We start from the raw sequence: 18,422 nt of genomic DNA on the forward strand, positions 1-18,422 counted from the left end.
AATTAACAGACTTGAGCATTTCAGGAGTTAGTCAGATCACAACTCAATGTAACTCTTGATATTCTAATCCAGGAGACTCCCTCTCCAGATTTTAACCAGACTGTTCATCCCAAGAATGGTCTTGAAGGCGACGCGGGACGACCCGACGAGCAGCGCCAGCCCCGACCATCTGTCGAGGGCCAGCCGGGTCCTGTGACGACCCTGGCACTTGGCCACAAAATCCCGGAGTTCCCTGACGGAAATGAGGGGGGTCCCGGCGAGGGACGGGAGGTCACCCATCGCCTCATCGGCAACGGAATCCCAGTCATCCTCCGCCCCCACCACCGAGTCCCCATCCTCCTCCGGGGGGTCGCCATCGGCGGCCGTCCCGTCCGTCACGCAGTGCTCAGCGAACGGCTCGGCCGCGACGGCCGGCCCCGCCTCCGCCCGGATCCCACCCCCAGGATCGGTAGCGGAGGATTCCTCCCTGGGCTCCTCTAGGGGCGCCGGGCCAGAAGACGGCGGCAGTTCGGAGCCCCCCTCTGCCCGGGCGTCGGAACGACCGGAGAGATCGGAGAGTATGTAAAAACAAACTCCTCCAAGTCGCCCGGCGCCGGGGACACAGACAGAGGGCCTTCCTCTTCCGTGCCACCGGCCTCCGACCCAGCAGATGGGGTAATTTCAGTTAAACCCTCGACGATGTCGAGCAGCACCTGGGAAATGTCCGGGTCGCTTTGGGCGAGCTCATTTTCCGAGGACTCGCCCGACCCGGACCCCAGGTCGCCCAACCCGTAGAGGGGTAACGGCACTGAAAGGGGATCGACTTCGGCCGCGGGTTGTTCCGCGACCCCCCCCCACTGGCAGGGTCTCGTCCCCATCCCCGGAAGGCACGAGCCGGGCAGACACCTCTGCCTCAGCCTCCCTAGGGACAGGCGACGCCTGCCGTTCGCCCATGATGGTGACAGCGGTGGGGTGGGGCGCAGTACCCGCGGCAGGCGACGACTCCCCCTGACCGGAGGGACCTTCCTCCTCCCGGTCCTCCTCCTCATCTAGGGGGTCGTGCCTTCTTTTAAGTGCGAAGGGGCAGAGGGAGACCTCCATTTCTGCAGGGGCCTCCCCTGCTCCCTCCGGTGGAGCAGGCTCGTCGGGTCCCCCGGGCCCAAGCCCGGCCGCAGGTCTTAACACTCCCGCCTCAGCGGTCACGGCCACATGCTCGGGCACGAGGTCCCCCCACTGTCGCCCTCCGTGATCAATGCGGTAATGCTCTCGGGTGTCAGGGGCTCCATGTCATGGGGCACGCCCTCCATGGGGGGACCCGCCTTACGGTGTTTATTTTTCCCCCGCGCCTTCTTCCCGGCCGGACGCACTCCCTCCACCCCGCCGGAGGCCTCAATGACATCGACGACCGCGCCTCGTTAGTATTTGTTTGGGGCGGGGCGCAGCCAGACCCGGGGGGAGGAGTGGCGACGGCACCAGCTTCAGCCACGCCAGACGATCTGGCGGCCTTGGAGGCGGGGCAGTTCTTACAAATATGCCCCACCTCCTTGCAGGCGTGGCACCGCACACCGTCCGTCATCCAGAAGACGCGGTGAAGGGTCCCCTCGTGGAGGACGGAAAAAAAGCCCCGTCGGTATCCTCCTCCCGCGCCAGCTAAACAAACGCCTGGCGCCGGAAGGAGAAGACATGGCGAAGGCTGGCCTCCCGGAATCCGAGCGGGATCGGCGTGATCCCCGACCTCACCTCCCCAAGTCGGTGCAAGTGGGGGAGGAGGAGCTCACCAGAGATAAAGGGCGGGACGTTAGATAATACGACCCTCTGCGCGGTGGCCTCGAGAGGGTCCACCGGCAGGAAGGTCCCGCCCACGGTGAGCCCCTCGGTGACGGCCAGGGACACCGCCCGCTCTGACTCCAGGAAGAACACAGCCTTCCCATACATCTTCGAGGCGGCGAGGATGGCTGAAGGGCCGACAACACCAGCCACGGCCTTCACACACGCCTCGATCGTCATGTTGGGCTGGGTGTAGCTCTTCACCCCAAGCTTCTTCGTGATAAGTCGGAACGGTGACAGGGCAGCAGAAGGAGCGGGAGCAGCCGTGGCTTTGGCTGTCACCGCCGCATAGGTTCTTGCTGGCTCCGTCACCGCCGAAGATGTCGAAGCCATACTGGGGTGGTTTTTTAGGAGCCACACACACCCCAAGTCACAGGCCCTACGGTGTTAAATGGCCTCGGTAAAGGTTTAAGGTCTTCCACTGAGCAGAGGGAGTTTAAAGCTAATGGCCCGCCTCTCCCCTTGGTGGAATTGATCCTCTTTTTGTGAACCCATAAATTTAGACAAATAAAAACTAAATAAACTATAAAACTGTAAATAAAACAATAAAACTTCAAATAAACTTTAATAATCAAATTAAAATTTGGTTCTCCAGCCCAATTATGCACTCCAGTCCCCACGGCGCCCACCGATCACGAAAGTAATCGAGCGCGCCGGCGGACACCGCGTGCTCCAGCTCCAGGGCCACCCGGGCGCGAACATGGCCACGGAAGAGAGGGAGGCAATCCGGCCGGACGACCCCCTTGACCGCCCGCAGCCTGGACCAATTAATGGCTTTCTTGGCCAGGCCCAGGAGCAGACCCACGAGGAGGTCCTCCAGCCTGTCCGCTCCCCTTCGCACCGGGTGACCGTAGATCAAGAGCGTGGGACTGAAGTGCAACCAAAACTTGAGGAGCAGCCCCTTCAAACAATGGAAGAGGGGCTGCAACCTCTCACAATCGATATAAATATGAAATACGGACTCCTCCAGACCGCAGAACAAACATGCGGTCTGGGAGTCCGTGAACCCACTTAAATACCTATTGCACGGGACCGCCCTGTGCAACACCCTCCAGGCCAAGTCCCCAATAGAACAAGGGAGGACTCCCGCATAGAGAGCCCCCCATTGGGGACCTCCGCCTCCGTCGGAAGGTAAAACGGCACGCCATGGCGTGTCCGGACGGCAGGCGAAGATGGCAAAGTTGAAGGTGTGAAGGAGCAGCCCGTACAGGAAACCTCTCCGTGCGGAATGAAAAGGCACGGAGGGTATTTCCTCGAGACGGCTCAAGTTGTGAGGCGCCGGCACCCGAGGGGGGGGTCGGGGCTGGGCGCCGACAAGGAATTCCGTCCGAATGGGGGAAAGCTCAGAAGGGATTGCCCCACACGCTTGAGCCGCCTCGATACACCTCGTGGTGCCGGGGCGCACTTTCACCTTTATCGACTCGATGGCATCGGCCGCGAGCTGGACGTTGACCCAGGACATGCGCCTCACCAACTCCTCCGGCGCCATCCAGCCCGCTCCTCCGCCATCGAGCAGGTCCCCGACTCGAGTCACCTTGCCAGCCACAGCTCTGCGCTCCGCCAGCCACCCGAAACTGCGGACGTGGAGGTGCGGATTCCTGAACAGTGGCTCCCGAAGGACAGCCACCATTCCTGTCGGGGGAGAGCTGTGCCTGGAAGCGACCTGGTTCCAAACCCATAGCAGTTCCTGGTAAAAGACAGGCAGCTCTCGCAGGCTGGCACGCGTGCCACCCACTTTCACAAACAGGAGCTGCGTGTCATAATTGAGGCCGCGCAGCTGGCGGAAAAAATACGTCGCCAGCGCACACCATCTTGGAGGATTCTCAACGTACAGGTATCTCTGCAGCGTCTGAAGACGGAAAGTCGCAGCCTGGGTGTGAAGGCACACCAGCGCCTGACCGCCCTCCCTAAGCGGGAGAGACAGAACCGCGGCAGCGACCCAGTGCATCCTGTTGTTCCAGAAGAAATCGACGAGCTTCTTCTGTATCTTGGCGACAAACGCAGGGGGAGGGATCAGAGTAACCAACCGGTACCACAACATGGCGGCCACCAGTTGGTTTATGACCAACGCCCGACCCCTGTAGGACAACACTCGGAGCAATCCTGTCCAGCGTCCTAAGCGAGTGACGACTTTGGCCTCCAACTCGTGCCAGTTCGCCGGCCAGGCGTCCTCGGCCGGGCAGAGGTAGACTCCCAAGTAGAGGAGGTGCGTAGTGCTCCAGGCGAAGGGCCTGAACTCCTTCGGCAGGGAGTCCACCTGCCACTGACCCACCAGGAGTCCAGAACATTTCCCCCAGTTGATCCTGGCGGAGGATGCGTCCGAGTAAATCTGCTGGCATTCCCGCATCCTCCGCAAGTCAACGGGATCCGTGACCATGAGGAGCACGTCATCGGCGTAAGCCGAAAGGACCACCTCCACGCCCGGCCCTTGCAGAGCCAGTCCCGTCAACCTCTTCCACAAGAGGCGCAGGAAAGGCTCCACGCAAATGGCATATAACTGGCCGGACATGGGGCATCCCTGACGCACCCCCCTCCCGAAGCGAAGGGGCGCCGTCAAGGACCTGTTAACTTTAATCAGACACTCCGTGGCAGCGTACAGAAGTCGGATCCGGGCGACAAAATGCGTCCCGAACCCGAATGCGCGCAGAGTCCCGAAAAGATACTCGTGATCCACCCTGTCGAACGCCTTCTCCTGATCCAGGGAAAGGAAGGCGACCGACAGACCAGCCCTCTGGGAATGGTGGACCAGGTCCCAGACCAGATGGATGTTATCATGGATAGACCGGCCCGGGACCGTGTAGGACTGGTCGGGGTGGATCATGCGGGCCAGCACGGTGCCAAGGCGAGCAGACATGGCCCTGGCAAAAAATTTATAATCCGTGCTGAGGAGGGAGACCGGGCGCCAGTTCTTAAGAAGGCGGAGATCGCCCCTCTTAGGCAGCAGGACAATCACCGCCCTGCGCCAAGAGAGGGGCATCTCCCCGGTCGCCAAACTTTCCCCCAGGACCCGCGCGTAGTCGCCCCCCAGGACGTCCCAGAACGCCCTGTGGAACTCCACGGTCAGCCCGTCCAGCCCCGGGGACTTCCCCCTAGAGAGCTGGCGGAGGGCGCCGGTCAGCTCCTCCAGACACAGGAGCATCCAATTTTTCGGCGCCCTCCAGGCCGACCTTCAGCAGGTCCTCCCACAAAACTCTGTGCGCATCCTCGCTGGACGGATCCGGAGAGAACAGAGCCCCGTAATAGGCGCGGGTCTCCGCACGGATTCCCTTCAAAGTTCTGATTGGCTCTGGGAGTCATCTCCCCTCCTCCCTTTACTTGATTGGTGCTCAGAGAGGCTGCCACTTCTGATTGGGTATTGAGGAATGTCACTCATCATCTAGGCGGCCACACCCTGGATTATCCAGCCGTATAAATACTAGGAGTTTAGGAGGTTGGTTAAATCTCAGTTTCTTACTTCAACAAAGCTTAGATTTTTAAAATAAAACTAATAATTAGGATGGCTTCTCAAGTGTGTCAGAACTACCACAAGGACTGTGAGGATGCTGTCAACAAGCAGATCAACATGGAGCTCTATTCCTCCTATGTTTATCTCTCCATGGTGACTCTTGTATTTCTGACCACTTCATAGTGGAGTCTATGTAATGTTACTTTACTAAATTCTGTGCTGTATCTAGCCCACCCCTCAATCTATGCACAGTAAATTCATTTTTAAAGCTATAATTAATATAATGCAATTGATCATCTTGTGCATTAATTAAAAAACTGCCTCTCTGGTCCTTGCAGTAACTGAACCATATTCTGAGTATCTTAATGACTCTCTCTTTCCTGGGCTCTTGTGAGTGTGGTGTTGAAGTTTATATTTGGAATACACTCTGCATTCAAAGTGTGTAAATCAGAATTGTTATCCTCACTTCTAAATCACTCCATGGCCTTTCCCTACTTCACTTTTGCAATGAGGGGATGTAATCTTAAAATTAGAAGTAGCCCATTTAGGAGGGAAGTCAGGAGGTACTTTTTCACAAGGGTGGTGGAAATCTGGAACACTTTCTTTACCTGCTTTCTCCTCCCCCCACCTCCTAGCTGTGGATGCTGGGACAATTGGAGCTTTCAAGACAGATGGTTTTGTTGGGTAAGGGTCTCGAGGGGGATGGAGTAAAGCTACAGGTCAGCCATGATCAAATTGAATGGTGAAGTAGGCTTGAGTGGCTGAATGGCCTACTCCTGTTCCTAATATTCTTAATCTCCTAGTTTTAAGTATCAGTTTGTGCCCTTCTGTCTTTTCTCTAACTAACTCCCTTTGCTTTAATGGTGGTAAATCCTTCAGCCACTTTGACCCTACTCAGGGGAACTCTCCCTTAACTCCTCTGCTTTCCTACTTCTTGACCTTGACCAAGCACTTCAAATTCTGAAGGCTTATGAACCTTTATTCCTTGGTATCTGGTTCTCCTCTGAAATGCCTTGATTAGTGTTGAAGGTGCCAAATTAATGCTGCTTGTGGTAATTTTAGTTCCATGGGATGAATGTAGCCAGTAAGACTCAGACCAGTGTCTCCTCTTTGATGTACTACATGATCTGTGCACTGTGACTAGACTTTAATGGGTTTGCTTCTAATGCCCCTTGGCAATAGCTCTGGGCCAATAATTGTAAGTTACTATTTAATCTGCTCCCACCACCCTTTCAGGCAGTTCATGCACTTGAGTTTGCTCATGTTGCCTCTTTTTTTTGCCATTTCCATTGGCCAGTTTCCCTATTGCTAGGGGTCAGATTGTCCACTCTACCAGGTTAGTGAAGTAAGTAGGCCTGTGCTAATGTACAACAAGTTCAGTGAGACTTGAACCCTTTGAAAGAAAGCAAAATCCAGGTTGGCTTTATGTACAATAACAATGATAGGTCTGCTATGAGATACACAACGACTTTTCTGATCTCTCCATAGTCCTTCCACTTTGACCGGGATGATGTTGCCCTGCGTCACTTTGCTGAGTTCTTCAAGGAGCAGTCACACGAGGAACTGGAGCACGCGGAGAAACTGATGAAATTCCAGAATCGGCGTGGAGGCCGAATCATCTTGGCGGACATCAAGGTTTGGCTCAATAAACGAGTGACCTTCTGTCTGGAACCCCTCGGACTGATTGTTTCAAATACTTTCTAAAGCAATTGGTTCCAATTTATAACAGGCCAAGTGGGTCCATGACAGAGTTTATACTCCACGAACCAGTTCCCACCGTGTGTCATCTAACCCTATCTGCATATCCTTTTATACACCTCTCCCTAGTACATATCTAGCTTCCCCTTAAATACATCTGTTATTTGACTCCGGTAGTTGTGTTGGCTTAATGCAGTAGTTCTATTTTCTTCTAACACATTGATTCATGGTAAGAGTAGACATTTGCACCCCTAATTTCCTTCAATACTAGTTTGTTTAATCCATTGTACAGTGAACTGTCTGTATTTCCCTTTCCAGAAACCAGAGCAGGATGAGTGGAGCAATGGTCTGGAGGCGATGCAGAGAGCTCTGCAGCTGGAGAAGAATGTCAACCAGAGTCTGCTGGATCTGCACAAACTCTCCACTGAGAGGACTGACGCTCATGTAAGTTCTTGATGCTGTAATGTGGGCATTTGTTAAATTGGAGGTGGTGGAACCTTGAGCCTATTCAAAAGATCTCCATGCCCAATAGCTTTTGTGTTGGTGCTTCTTAGGTTTTTGATTGGTGGGAGCTTGGCCTACTGTGGACATTGACTAGTAAATGTGTCCCAGTGATTCTAGGATCTATGCCCCTATTGTGCAGGAAGTTTAATCTAATGATGCAGTAATTCCATTAATCTCAATTGCACCACTAGACTGTCCTGCAGTCCAAGAGGATTAAACACTCAGGGGAAAGCTAGGATGTTCCTTCAAATCTGCTGCTGGACATAACTAGTTTCCCTCTTTTTCCAGTTGTGTGACTTCCTGGAGACCCACTACTTGGATGAGCAAGTGAAGATGATCAAGAAGCTTGGCGATCACATCACCAACTTGAAGAGACTGGGAGCCGCTGAGAATGGCATGGGAGAGTACCTGTTTGACAAACACAGCCTGGCGGAAGAGTGACTGAAGTGACTGCAGGGATGAAGCCTATTGTGTTTAGTACTTGTATTTATAATTGTGTGCGAGACTCCTGTCCTGTAGGGAATGATGGCTTGTGACTTTGTACAAGAGCTGAGAGACCTGGGCTCTTAATGTGAAATGTCACTAACTGTAAATAAACTGTTCAATATTGGACTGGATTTTGACTCTTTGTAAATTTTAGTAGTTTTTGTTCCAGTTAGCATAACTTGGTGACATTTCCAGTATTACACTAGGCTGTGCAGCAGTGTTGTCATGGGATTCGGTCATAGAATGGTTATAGCACAGGAGGCCATTCGGCCCGTTGAGCCCGTACGGCTCTCTGCAGGACACATTTCAGCTCATCCCACTCCCCCACCCTTTCTTCCTGTAGTCCTGCAATTTTTTTCTTTCTGGTATTTTCTAGTTCCCTTTTGAAAGCCACGATTGAATCAGCCTCCACCACCCTCGGGTAGTGCATTCTAGATCCTAACCACTCCCTGCATAAAAATGTTTTTCCTCATGTTGCCTTTGGGCCTCCTGCCAATCACCTTCAATTGGTGGCCTCTGGTTCTTGAACCTTCTGCCAATGGGAACAGTCATATGAATTTTTTTTTTGCTGCTGTAATTTGACTATATTTAACTTGGATATTCAGACACAGGTTGAAAGATCTCCTTTCAATTGTAGGTATTTCTTGCAAATACTTCAATCTTGTGTTGCAAACGAAGGGCAATGATTCAGCATCCACAGTGCTCTGGGGTAGAGAATTCCAAAGATATCTTACTAGGAAAGTGTGAATACCCTATTGGGCTTTGTTCTGGGACCCCTCTCCTCCCCCACCATGGTTGACCGACCTGCCAACACTCATGGTCTTGGGTAAGGTATTGAAGGATGAGGAATCCATGTGGAACTGTATTCCCACAAAATATAATCCTTCTGGAAAGAGTAAATGTATTTCATTAAATGAACAAAGTACAACCCCCAAGTTAAATAGATACTTTTCCTGAAACTCTCTTTCCCCCCTCCCTGCCTGTTCCATCAATGTATAAACCCAATACCAGCAGCTCCTCCATAAATGTATTGATTGGTATTCAGGCCCATTGTGCAGTTCGCACCAAATAGCAATCATCCTTTCCAAATCCTACTGCATCTCCATTTGTGTCCTTCACCCCCAGGAATGGATTCAACCGTTGATGCTGAAGCTACAACACGCCAGTGTTTACACGCTAATTTAGGAACTTAGCTGAGAACTGCAGCGGGTGCAATGAAATTGCCGTCTTCAGCCATTCCACGTTGATGTCTTTGCAGCTCTCGGGGGCATTTCTGGGGTATCTGAGTCCCCACATTTCACACGACGATGAGCCGCAATTCTACGAGTCGGGATGGGTTTGCGTGCTGACGGGTTTGATGGCTTCATGTTTCAGACAAAACAAAGTCTTCAGCTCACTCGATGTGAAAAACTTTACAGGCGCCCGTGTTTTAAGAATTACATCAAATTTACAGCACAGAAACAGGCCATTCGGCCCGACTGCTCCGTGCCAGGGTTTATGCTCCACACGAGTCTCCTCCCGCCCTTCTTCATCTAATCCGATCAGCATATTCTTCTATTCCTTTCTTACCAAACTTCCCCTTAAATGCATCTCTGCTCTTCGCCTCAACTACTCCTATGTGATAGCGAGTTCCACATTCTAACCACTGAAGAAGTTGCTCCTGAATCCCCTGTTAGATTTATTAGTGACTATCTTATATTTATGGCCCTGAGTTCTGGACTCCCCCACAAGCGAAAGCATTGCCTGCCTCCGTTCCGCGGCTATGTTCACGCCCGGGTGGCCCTGGAGATGGAGCACGCGGCACGCTCGAGGCCTTCCGAGACCGGTGGGCGCCACGGGGACTGGAGTGCATCATCACCCCGGCCGATGTCATTCTAATCTAAGTTGATAAGCCTTATTTGACGTTTTCCTTAAATTTGCAGATAAATTGTACAACCAAAAGGAGGGACAACTGATCCCTGGCCGATGTTACTTTAATTTAAGTTGATAAATTTATTTGACATTTTCTTAAGCTGCAGATAAATTGTGCAACCACAAAAGACCACAAGTGAAAGCATTTTCTTTCCATCTACCTTATCAAAACACCTTCATAATTTTAAAGACCTCTATTAGGTCACCCTTCAGCCTTCTTATTTCTAGAGAAAAGAGCCCCAGCCTGTTCAGTCATTCCTGATCGATATAACCTCTCAGTTCTGCTGTCATTCTTGTAAATCAAATGTGCACCTTCTCCAGTGCCTCGAAATCCTTTTTGTAATATTCTCCTTAGAGCAGAGAAGGCTAAGGGGAGATTTGACAGAGGTGTTTAAAATCATGAAGGGTTTCGATAGAGTAAATAAAGAGAAACTGTTTCCAATGGCTGAAGGGTCAATAACCAGAGGACACAGATTTAAGATGATTAGCAAAAGAACCAGAGGCGACAGGAGGAAAAACTTTGTTACACAAGGAGTGGTTAGGATTGGGAATGTGCTGCCTGATGGGGCGGTGGATACAGATTCAATAGTGGCCTTCAAAAGGGAATTGGATAAATACTTGAAGTAGAAAAAAGTTCCAGGTTCCTGGGGAAAGAGCGGAGGAGTGGGACTAACCGGATTGCTCTTTGAACGAGCCGGGACAGACTCGATGGGCCGAATGGCCTCCTTCTGTGCTGCACTATTCTATGATTCTATGGAGGCCAGAACCGTGCACCGTACTCCAAGTGTAGTCTAACCGAGGTTCTATACCAATTTAACATGTTGAACTCGGGTACGGTTCAGCTGCAAGCACTCCCCGCACTGAGGTCAGAATGGCACTAATGGTAACTGTTTGCATCTCACAAAATCTATGAGGTCGATGTTCACCCCGCTCCGTGCCGATACATTTCCTACAGTCTGACTACAAAGAAGTACAGCCCTGGTAGCAGCTCCCCGAGTGACGGGCTAGAAAATACACCCCTGTCTTTCTGTGAGAAATTCCTGTCTTTACATCCGAAGGGATTGTGTGATGGGGAGAAATATTTAATGGAAAGTCAAGCCTCATGGGTCCCGGTTCTACAGAATCTGAAAATGTGAATGAATAATACTCTGGTGTAGGTTCCATAACACACAAAGGTGTTTCCAATCAATTTATTCCATTTTTTGAATATTAATTCATGGGATGTGGGCGTCGCTGTCAACGGCCAGAATTTATTGCCCGGCGCGAGTCTCCCTGGAGAAGGTGGTGGTGAGCCGCCTTCTTGAACCGCTGCAGTCCGAGCGGTGAAGGTACTCCCACAATGCTGTTAGGGAGGGAGTTCCAGGATTTTGACCCAGCGATGACGAAGGAACAATTGTGGGAAAATACATCGATAGCGAAGGATGATTCTCAGCGCCTTGAGCTTTTCGAAAGCAGCAAATTGTCATTTAATTCAAATGAGAGCATCAAACAACGAGAGACTTTCCGATTTGAATAAGGTCAAGGACCCCAAAAGCAGTGACATCACCGAGACTGATCTCCCAAACCTGCCGGTTTTCCATAGCTCTGATTGGCTCTGGGTCTCACCCCCTCCTCCCCCACACCCCCTCTCCTTTGTTAATTGGTGCCTGGATTCAGGAAAGATTCCTGATTGGCTCTCAGCGATTGTCAATCATCATTGGTGATGTCATTCCTTGTTTGAATGCAGGCTGCCCCACTAGTATAAATACAAGAGCTTGGGTTAAAAAGAGTCAGTTCTTGAATTGTCTAGGTGATAGTGAGCAGTAATAGTAGAACAGATAATAGTGAAGATGGCCTCCCAAGTGTGTCAGAACTACCACAAGGACTGTGAGGATGCTGTCAACAAGCAGATCAACATGGAGCTCGATTCCTCCTATGTTTATCTCTCCATGGTGGGTCTTGTATTCCTTGTTGCTGTATTCTGAAAAGTTGGAAATTCTGCAGTTCCATGAACTGGTTTTAAACTATATTTCTCTTGACTTCCTTACCTGGGGAAGCAATCTTTGGGCAGTGAGTACTTCAGGGTGATCTTGTTGAGTTAATGGCTTGCTCCTTGTAGCAGCTGCACTCTGTTGACCAGGTTTAATATATGGAACTAGCTCAGCTGCTGCCTGAGTTTGTAACAGAAGAGCACAAACCTAGTCAAGTGACTGTTGGTGCTTGTTGACATGAAACAAAGTTCAGTTTCAGTGGGGTGACTGTAGTGAGTGACATGATGGCAGGTCCTCACTGGCTTTCTCTTTAACTGGAAGTGAAGTCCTGGGAATCCTGGTGTTGAAGTCTTGTTCACTGAGCCTAGATCTTTTGCACTACATTGTAGTGTAAAACTACTGGAATTGAGGAAGTTTCTCCTTCCATGCCCAATGTTAGTTTAGATTTGGAAAAATAAGCATTTATATAGTGCCTTTTGACTACCTCCCAAAGTGCTTTGTAGCCACCTGTTATGTGGGAAATGGAGCAGCCAATTTGTGCACAGTAAGCTCCCACAAACAATGAGAATGATCAGATCATCTGTTTTAGTGGTGTTGGTTGAGGGATAAATATTGTCCTGGGAAACTGGAGAGAACTCCCCTGTTCTCTGAAGTAGTGCCTTGAGATCTTTCACATCCACCTGAGGACAGACAGGGCCTCTGTTTAACATCTCATCTGAATGACAGGAAGTGGAGGAGGTGCTACTTACCCAGCAGTAGAGTTTAGTTTGACTGGACATGAAATATAATCCTCAACATTAGCTTATAGTTTTGTGTTTTTTGCTAGTTGAATCTTTCATCCTGGTTTTTTTATTGGGAGGAGAAGCTGTCCAACATGTTCAGATTAGTGAAGTGAATTGTATTTTGCTAGTTAACCAATGGCATCTTGAGGCTTAAGGGATATGGGGAGAAAGCAGGGACAGGGTACTGAATTTGGATGATCAGCCATGATCTCATTAAATGGCGGAACATGCTCGAGGGGCCGAATGGCCGACTACTGCTCCTATCTTTTTTTATATCTCTTTTTGCAAGATTAAGAACTCTCTAACTAGATAAACATAATAATCTTGCATTGTATTTGAAGATCTAGGTCTGATGAAGCTGTTTAAAATTCTCTCCACAGTCCTATTACTTTGACCGGGATGATGTTGCCCTGCGTCACTTTGCCGAGTTCCTCAAGGAGCAGTCACATGAGAAACACGAGGATGCTGAGAAATTGATGAAATTCCAGAATCGGCGTGGAGGCCGAATCATCTTGGAGGACATCAAGGTTGGATTCAATAAATGAGTGGCCTTCTGTTGGGATCCCCTTGTTTCCAATACTTTCTAAAGCAATTGGTTCCAATTTGATTCCATGGTTCTGGTGGCTTAATGCAGTAATTCTATATTCCTGTGACACATTGGTTCATGGTAACATGGAATTCTGGCTGCATTTCACCCCTGTTTTCCTTGTGCTGTCTTGTGTATTTTTGTTTAATTCATTGTAAGTGAACTGTGACTCTCCCCTTCAGAAACCAGAGCAGGATGAGTGGAGCAATGGTCTGGAGGCGATGCAGAGAGCTCTACAGATGGAGAAGAATGTCAACCAGAGTCTGCTGGATCTGCACAAACTCTCCACTGGGCACACCGACCCTCATGTAAGTTCTTAATGTGGGTTTTTGGGTGTGTTGGAGGTGGTGGAACCTTGCTGTCCTTGAGCCTATTCAATATTCCCCATGCCCAATCGTTTTGTGTTGGTGTTTCTCCTGGGTCCTTAAGTGGGTTGGGGAGAGGACTGGACAGTTGGCCTAATGTGGACATTGAGAATAAAGCTGTTGGTGTTCTTAGCATCTATTGTACAGGAATTACTGGTTCATTGGAGCAAATTTACATCATCTCAATTACACCACTTGACTATCCTCCAGTCCAAGAGGATTAAAATCCCAACTCTAGGGTGGGGGGAGTGGTTGGGGGGGAGATCATGTTCCTTGATATCTGCTACTGGCCATAACTAGTTTCACTTTGTTTCTTTCTTTCAGTTGTGTGACTTCCTGGAGACCCACTACTTGGATGAGCAAGTGAAGATGATCAAGAAGCTTGGAGATCACATCACCAACTTGAAGAGACTGGGAGCCCCTGAGAATGGCATGGGAGAGTACCTGTTTGACAAGCACAGCCTGGGGGAGAGTGACTGAAGCTTATTGTGTTCAGTACTTGTGTTTATATAATTGTGGGGGAGACCCTGTCCTTCAGGGATGGGTTGTGTGACTTTGTACAAAGAGCTGTGAGACTGTCACTAACTATAAATAAACTGTTCAACATTGGACTGGATTTTGTGTCCTTGTAAATTTGAGTGGTTGCTTATTTTCTGATTAACATTTGGTTGTCTTCAGACAAGAGCTATGCTGGGCTGTGTTTACACAGAATGCGAGAGGTTGCAGCCCCTCTTTCATTATTTGAAGGTGCTGCTCAATTTTTGGCTGCACTTCAGTCCCACGCTCTTGATCTTCGGTCACCCGGTGCGGAGGGAGCAGGCAGATTGGAGCACCTCCTCGTAGGACTGTTCCTGGGCCTTCCCAAAAAGGCCATTAACTGGTCCAAGCAGCGGGCGGTCGAGGGAGTTCTTCGGCTCACCTGCCTTCCGCTCTCTTCTGTGGCCATGTTTGTGCCCGGTTCTCCCTGGAGATGGAGCACGCGGTGTCTGCCAGCGCGCTCGAGCCCTTCCATGACCGGTAGGGACTGGAGTGCATCATCACGCCCAACAACCAAATTTTAATTAAGTTTCATTTGATGTTTTAAGTTGCAGACAATTTGTTTAAACACCCAATCTAGTCTAGCGGCATTGTCCTAATTCAAATCGGAGTTCCAACTGGCCTTTATGCGATTCCTTTCTTGTAGAAAATTTGTGGGGGTGGGGGGGGGAAGAGATGAATACTCTCTTCATGGAGTCCCATTGGCCTAGAACCACACTGGACTAGGTTCCAACTGCCAAAGCTGCCACTTCTAAGCCTAATGGAGAGTTGGAGAATAGAGCAAGGTAACTACAGGATAACCAATTAGAGACTTGGTCACAGTGTTAGAGCTTTGAGTTTTGACCTACCTTGGGTGAAAATCCAAGGTTATTCTCAACATGCCTGTATCACATGAACACGTGTCAGTCCACTAGTCCCACTTTTCCTTATTTCATCTTTAATTCAACAGTATTCCACCTTTGATGCACTTTCTTAGCCTGTTCTTTGCTGTTGATCCCACAGTGTTTTGATCCTAGCGGGAGCACGAGGTATCCACGGAATCCCAGCACTGTCCTTCCCTCGCCAGATTTAGGGAAATGCCAGTAACTCTCATCGCAATGATTTACTGGACTTCCTGTTCCACCAGAGAAGATTCAACAGTCTCCTCGCCTCTTTGCATTTGTACTTACCTCCTGGACAGTCAAACATCGAGAGATTAATCACTGAAACAAGTCTATACCAGATAGTCTCTTCTCACAAGTGGGACAATATCTACACAACCAGCACTAAACACAGTGGTTGCCAGCAACTGGGTCCAGACAGCAGGGGGTCGTTCGGCCCGACTGCCTGTCTCTTGTTCGTGCCCGGGTGGCCCTGGAGATGGAGCACGTAGTGTCCCCGGCACGCTTGAGGCCTCCCGCGACCAGTGGGCGCCGCGGGGACTGGAGTGCATCGTCACCCCCCGGCAACCAAATTTCAATTTAATTTAAGTTTCACTTATTGTTTTGAGTTTAGTTACAGTCTGTTTGTTTATGGGTTGCTCAAAAAGAGTACACCCAGTGATTGCCTCTCTTCCTGCAATCCCCCCAATCCCGTCAGCTTAACTCAAACATCCTTTCCCCGGCGGATAGACCAGACTTACCCCAGTACATGTCAAATACATGGAATGTACTCGTGCAAAAGGTAATATTTAAAACATTACAAAAACACACATACGCAGTTAACCATCATTTAAAGCTGGCATAAATCTAATAATGGGGGTGAGGCGGACCTACAAATACAAAGGGATCGGGATAGGTGGGTGGAAAATGGCATATAATGTGGGAAAATACAAAAGAATGAGACTAGGGAAAAGAAAGACTTGAATTTCTATAGCGCCTTTCACGACCACCGGATGTCTCAAAGCACTTGACAGCCCATGAAGTACTTTTTGAAGTGTAGTCACTGTTGCAATGTAGGAAGCATAGCAGCCAATTTGCACACAGCAAGCTCCCACAAACAACAATGTGATAATGACTGGATCATCTGTTTTTGTTATGTTGGTTGAGGGATTAATATTAAAAGAAAGCACAATTTACACTTCATCTAGAGCCATCCTTTGTTTCTTAACCTGTCCCATTACCATCTCCCTTTGCCTTGAATATCTCTCAATGTCTCTTAATCTCTCCTGCCGTCCATCCTATCACAGACCGTCCCTTTTGTTCTTTCCTCCCCTCCCCCCTTTCCCAGCCTCTTCACTTGCTTAAGAATCTGTTCCATTTCCGGCTTTTTTCCAGTTCTGACGAAAGGTCATCGACCTGAAACGTTGACTCTGTTTCTCTCTTCACAGACGCTGCCTGACCTGCCGAGTGTCTCCGGCATTTTCTGTTTTTATTTGAGGGATAAATAGGACAACCCAGCCTATCCAATCTTCCCTCATAGCTAAAATTCTTCAGCCCAGGCAACATCCTCGTAAATCTCCTCTGTACCCTCTCTAGTGCAATCACATCCTTCCTGTAATGTGGTGACCAGGACTGCACGCAGTACTCTAGCTGCGGCCTAACCAGTGTTTTATACATTTCAAGCATAACCTCCCTGCTCTTATATTCTATGCCTCGGCTAATAAAGCAAGTATCCCGTATGCCTTCTTAACCACCTTATCTACCTGTCCAGCTAACTTCAGAGATCTGTGGACATGCACTCCAAGGTCCCTCTGATCTTCTGCACTTCTCAGTGTCCTACCATTTAACCCTTGCCTTGTTAGCCCTCCACAAATGCATGACCTCACACTTCTCCAGATTGAATTCCATTTGCCACTGTTCTGCCCACCTGACCAGTCCATTGATATCTTCCTGCAGTCTTCAGCTTTCTTCATTATCAACCACACAGCCAATTTTTGTATCATCTGCAAACTTCTTAATCATACTTCCTACATTCAAGTCTAAATCATTGATATATACCACAAAAAGCAAAGGACCCATTACTGAGCCCTGCGGAGCCCCACTGGAAACAGCCTTCCAGTCACAAAAACACCCTTCGACCATTACCCTTTGTTTCCTGCCTCTGAGCCAATTTTGGATCCAACTTGCCCCTTTGCCTTGGATCTCATGGGCTTTTACTTTTGTGACCAGTCTGCCTTGCAGGACCTTATCAAAAGCCTTACTAAAATCCATATAGACTACAACAAACGCACTACTCTCATCGACCCTCCTTGTTACCTCCTCAAACAATTCAATGAAGTTAGTCAGACATGACCTTCCCTTAACATATCCATGCTGACTGTCCCTGATTAATCTGTGTCTTTCTAAATGAAGATTTATCCGGTCGCTCAGAAATGTTTCCAATAATTTTCCCAACACCGAGGTTAAGCTGACTGACCTGTAATTATTCAGTCTATCCCATTCTCCATTTTTAAACTTCTTCTTCTTCTTCTTCGGCAGTCCCTCCGAACCGAGGATGACTTGCTTCCACATTAAAAACGAGTTCTCAGGTGACTGATGAGTCCAATGCGGGACCTACAGTCTCTGTCACAGGTGGGGCAGACGGTGGTCGAAGGGGCGGGTGGGTGGGGTGCTTGGGTTGACGTGCGCTCCTTGCGCTGCCTGTGCTTGGCTTCCACTTGTTCCCGGCGAAGAGACTCGATGTGTTCGGCGCCTTCCCGGATTCTTCGACTCCACTTTGTGCGGTCTTGGGCCAGGGATTCCCAGGTGTCGGTGGGGATGTGACACTTTTTCGAGGAGGCTTTGAGGGTGTCCTTGAAGCCTTTCCTCTGCCCACCTGGGGCTCTCTTGCCGTGCCAGAGCTCCGAGTAGAGCGCTTGTTTTGGGAGTCTCGTATCGGGCATGCGGACAATGTGACCAGTCCATCGGAGCTCATCGAGCGTGGTCAAAGCTTCGATGCTGGGGATGTTGGCCTGAGCGAGATCATTGACGTTGGTGCGCCTCTCCTGCCAATGGATTTGCAGGATCTTGCAGAGGCAGCGTTGGTGGTACCTCTCCCGTGCTTTGAGGTGACTGCTGTACATGGTCCCTTTTCAAACATCGGTACCACGTTAGCAGCCCTCCAGTCCTCTGCCAGAGAAAAGTGGAAAATGATGGTCAGAGCCTCTGCTATTTCCTCTCTTACTTCTGAGCGCTTGTGTTTGTCACATTCATCACACGCTCTTTCAATTCTCCTGACCCGCTTTGCAGACTCACTGATCTGGTTGGATGTTGCCTCAAACCCGCAGATACCTGAAAATGACCAACCCACTGAACCACGCAGAACTATTAAAAAGACACTGACTCGCAAACAACGGAGGATTCAATTAACCCGGGCAAGGTGGCCCTCAACTGGTCCAGGCAGAGTGCGGTCGATGGGGGGGGTGTTCGCTCC

General features: G+C 49.8%; 2 protein-coding genes across 2 annotated transcripts; both read left to right on the forward strand.

Moving 5' to 3' along the window:
* The first annotated feature begins 5,244 nt into the window (after nt 1-5,244).
* Nucleotides 5,245-8,070, forward strand: LOC147099564 (ferritin heavy chain, oocyte isoform-like). Its single transcript, XM_085969814.1, has 4 exons — nt 5,245-5,404; nt 6,740-6,886; nt 7,268-7,393; nt 7,742-8,070. The coding sequence occupies exons 1-4, from the start codon at nt 5,303-5,305 to the stop codon at nt 7,892-7,894; spliced, it is 528 nt and encodes a 175-aa protein (XP_085825940.1). The 5' UTR covers nt 5,245-5,302; the 3' UTR covers nt 7,895-8,070.
* Nucleotides 8,071-11,623: 3,553 nt separating this feature from the next.
* On the forward strand, nt 11,624-14,169 carry LOC147099565 (ferritin heavy chain, oocyte isoform-like). The gene is made up of 4 exons (XM_085969809.1): nt 11,624-11,781; nt 12,983-13,129; nt 13,371-13,496; nt 13,878-14,169. The coding sequence occupies exons 1-4, from the start codon at nt 11,680-11,682 to the stop codon at nt 14,031-14,033; spliced, it is 531 nt and encodes a 176-aa protein (XP_085825935.1). The 5' UTR covers nt 11,624-11,679; the 3' UTR covers nt 14,034-14,169.
* Nucleotides 14,170-18,422: the final 4,253 nt, after the last annotated feature.

This window comes from Somniosus microcephalus, chromosome 28 (genome assembly GCF_052327205.1).
Source record: "Somniosus microcephalus isolate GS21.2 chromosome 28, FLI_Smic_1.0, whole genome shotgun sequence".
Lineage (NCBI taxonomy): Eukaryota > Metazoa > Chordata > Chondrichthyes > Squaliformes > Somniosidae > Somniosus > Somniosus microcephalus.

Excerpts from the sequence above, each read along its gene's own strand:
- LOC147099565 (XM_085969809.1), top strand. The coding sequence starts at position 11,680 with ATGGCCTCCCAAGTGTGTCAGAACTACCACAAGGACTGTGAGGATGCT. Across the intron at positions 11,782-12,982 it reads CCTATGTTTATCTCTCCATG|TCCTATTACTTTGACCGGGA; the intron begins GTGGGTCTTGTA and ends TTCTCTCCACAG. Across the intron at positions 13,130-13,370 it reads TCATCTTGGAGGACATCAAG|AAACCAGAGCAGGATGAGTG; the intron begins GTTGGATTCAAT and ends TCTCCCCTTCAG.
- LOC147099564 (XM_085969814.1), top strand. The coding sequence starts at position 5,303 with ATGGCTTCTCAAGTGTGTCAGAACTACCACAAGGACTGTGAGGATGCT. Across the intron at positions 6,887-7,267 it reads TCATCTTGGCGGACATCAAG|AAACCAGAGCAGGATGAGTG; the intron begins GTTTGGCTCAAT and ends TTCCCTTTCCAG. Across the intron at positions 7,394-7,741 it reads CTGAGAGGACTGACGCTCAT|TTGTGTGACTTCCTGGAGAC; the intron begins GTAAGTTCTTGA and ends CTCTTTTTCCAG.